General features: G+C 36.5%; 1 protein-coding gene across 1 annotated transcript in view; it reads right to left on the reverse strand.

The window, feature by feature from the left end:
- Positions 1-291: 291 nt before the first annotated feature.
- Positions 292-3172, reverse strand: part of LOC119592564 (transcription factor HIVEP3-like) — a gene marked incomplete at its 5' end in the record, with an annotated part of 91776 nt that continues 88895 nt past the window's right edge. Inside the window, 1 exon segment of the mRNA XM_037941440.1 lies at positions 292-2577. Coding sequence (XP_037797368.1) covers positions 2440-2577 — 138 coding nt within the window.

The raw sequence follows: 3172 nt of genomic DNA on the forward strand, positions 1-3172 counted from the left end.
CTTTCATGACAATATTGTTAATCATTTGCATTTCCTATATTTAATCAAGACTGAAATAACTGTGTATATTAACTTTACTGAATAATTTTGTGTTTTCCATTGAGGTATGATATATTAGATAAATGTTTTTCATAGAAAGAGAGATTTTGCCTTTTCTGCTTACACATTTTACAGTAAAAGAAAATTGAACAAAATATAGATTTTTTCAGATAACCAAAAAATATGTATTTTAACAGAGCATGACCAGTGTTGTTTTGTGAATTTTGTGTCCAAGGTTATTAAAAATTTACATCGCCAACAGAAGTATATTCATTTGATCAATTACTCCATTCTCCCTCTTAAAGTGCTCATCCAGTGCACACAAATAACCCAAGCCAGAGAGGGAAGACCAGAAAAAATAATAATGAAAAATAAATGAAACACAACTTTCCAGTCACTTACATTTCCTTACATTTAACCCTTTACCAGCTCCCTAATTATTAAAGTCTCGCCTTATCCTGGATGCCCCCACCCCTACCAGTGCCCCTGAGATAGCTATACAAAGGATTGTCAACTAGTTGATTTGTGCTCAAGTTCAGTTGTGCTGAAATCTTAGTCACCAGAGTGTTGAATACAAGTTCCTCTAATAACCTAATTACCAGATTTGTCAAATATTCATCCTAAATGTTGATTTTGATGCAAAGTGCATGGTGACTGAGTCTTCTAGCCAGTAACTGTTGCTTTTGTCAGCATATCTATAAAATGATTGTTGGTAGGTTTTGCCACAATGAAGACTTGTTAGGAAGTGACTGTCTAGTCTGTATTTTTGAGCAGTGTAAAGTGTGGTTATGGTACTTCAGTTGAATTTCAAGGCTATCAGGTAGTCTTCACAGTGATAACAGTTTCTATTCAAATATACTCTTTAATTAACATAGTAGAAAGAAGAAATGTCAAATATACAGCCAGGAAACACTAAAATGCCATACACAGTTTTGTACTGTACACTGTAACAAAATACAGGCCAGTAAAAAGACTGAACAACCCAGCAGGTCTATCAGTGAAGCTTATAAGCTTACTGACAGATCTGCTGCCACAAGTTACATTTAAATCTATCTATCAATAATAAGCTCCCATGGGAAAGTCACATGGCAGACAACTGACTATTGGCTACCAAATAGAAACATTTCCTTCCCCCTTCAAATCAAAAGGTGAGTGATATTGGCACAGTGTCTATACAAATCCTTGAATACAAACAATATACAATAAAAATACATATAATATCTTCAACCCATCTTCACAAAAAGAATTAGTAGCTGCAGAATTTATGCAGACTGGAAGTACTATTACAACCCACAATGCTAGATACAAAAGCCATTATACACGGCTGGTCTTGAGCCAACACACACACACTCTTGAGCATCACTTGTCTTGGCAGAGTAACATCCATCCACCACTCATAATGAGGTGGTTTTTAATATCATTTCAAAAATCTCCTTCATATACTACTCAGTAGGTGACTTGTGACAGTAGCCACAATTAACAATATCACATGCCTAGTCCAAATCAGTCTTAACTGTGATAGGCTTTAAGGAAACACATTCACTCCTTTACTCACATTTAAACAAGTAAAACAATAAGCAAATTCATATCAACTGTCTAAAACCAGTTACTGTCTTTGTAGTCGAGTCTTTCACTTCCATTTGAGTAAATTTAGATGATCACATCTTCCTGCCTTTATTTATGAGAAAAGCTTATGAAACATCAAAAATACATACTGGTTCCAAGGGACATTTCACATTAAAAAACTGTTCTCTTCAATGTCACTCTAAGCCTGTATTCAAAATGCTGGCTTTCTGAATGACCTCACGAAATATGTCATTGCACTTAGGTCACATTATATTTTCAAACTGCCTTTGGTACTCACATTGCAACATTACACCTCTTTGTTCAATGTACACTGATAAACTTTTAAATATAATCTGATAAATACTTTAATTACAGAAAATATCAACTTTTGGAATCTGTCTTTAATAGGTTTCATATCTGGATTACATAAGCCACAAAGTGTCATGGATATTTGATCTCTGGATATGAAAACTGTGGTTTAGTGCTATAAGGCATGTATCCGAAGTGCTTCATTCTTTGGGTAGCACCAAGGAGGTAAGGTCAGATATGTGCCCCTGTGGTAACACATTTGACCATCTCCCATACACTGTGCTGCTTTGAAGTAGTGCCATATACAGAGGCTCTCAAGGAATTTGGTCATTGCCACAACTGAGACCCAAGATAATCACTTGATGTAAAAGTAGTGTCACACTCAACAGATTCTTCAGTGGGCTAAGTCTAGGAAAAGCATATGCAAGATCTTCTTGTTTCCTTTTTTCTTCTTCTGTTTTTTCCATATGATTTCCAATGTTCCAATTCCCTGGTGAAATGAGGTCTTGATTTTGATGAGGCATATTACGAAGACTTTACATCCGGCCCATTGCTTGCCACATGGTGACGCTGGTTGTGGCTCATCAGCTGACTGTGACTTGGAAACTTGGCTTCACAGAGTCTACATGTGTGTGTCCTTAATAGGATATGGGCTAGCTGTTGCTGTAAATGAGAATTTAATTTTATAAGTGCCTGCTCTCTGTACAACTGGTTTATGCCTGTTCAGAAAATAATAAATAAAACTTACGAAGCTATTGCACAAGAATTTTCTGATAAAACAACTTCACCGAATTTGAAGAAGGAGAGGAAGAAAAAAATTAGACAAGGCCACAGGAGTTAAAATAGATCTTGAGCTACGTACCGGTAAGTGACAGACACCTTGTGGACATTGTAAAGGTGGCCACTAAGATGCTCCAGGTCAAGGAACTTCTCATGGCAGATATGACAGGCCAGAAGGCCAGCAGTAGCACCCTGAGGGTAGGGAAGGGATGCTAAAGGACAACACTCAGGCTCAGCTTATGCACTGTTTTCATCTGAGGCAGAATATTTTTTCTATTTCAAGCCAAAATTTCAACCACTACAAGCAACACAGCCTATATATCTTCCTGCTCTCCTGAATTTCCTAAAATTATGCTCATTTGACAGATGTAAGAGATAAAGACAGCTGACCCTGGGTTACTAAGGTTATAAGCAGTCTATGGTTCAGTAAGATCAAAATAACACATCAACAACAGGTGTTATATTTTATAACCACACA

Source organism: Penaeus monodon, chromosome 30 (assembly GCF_015228065.2).
Source record: "Penaeus monodon isolate SGIC_2016 chromosome 30, NSTDA_Pmon_1, whole genome shotgun sequence".
NCBI lineage: Eukaryota > Metazoa > Arthropoda > Malacostraca > Decapoda > Penaeidae > Penaeus > Penaeus monodon.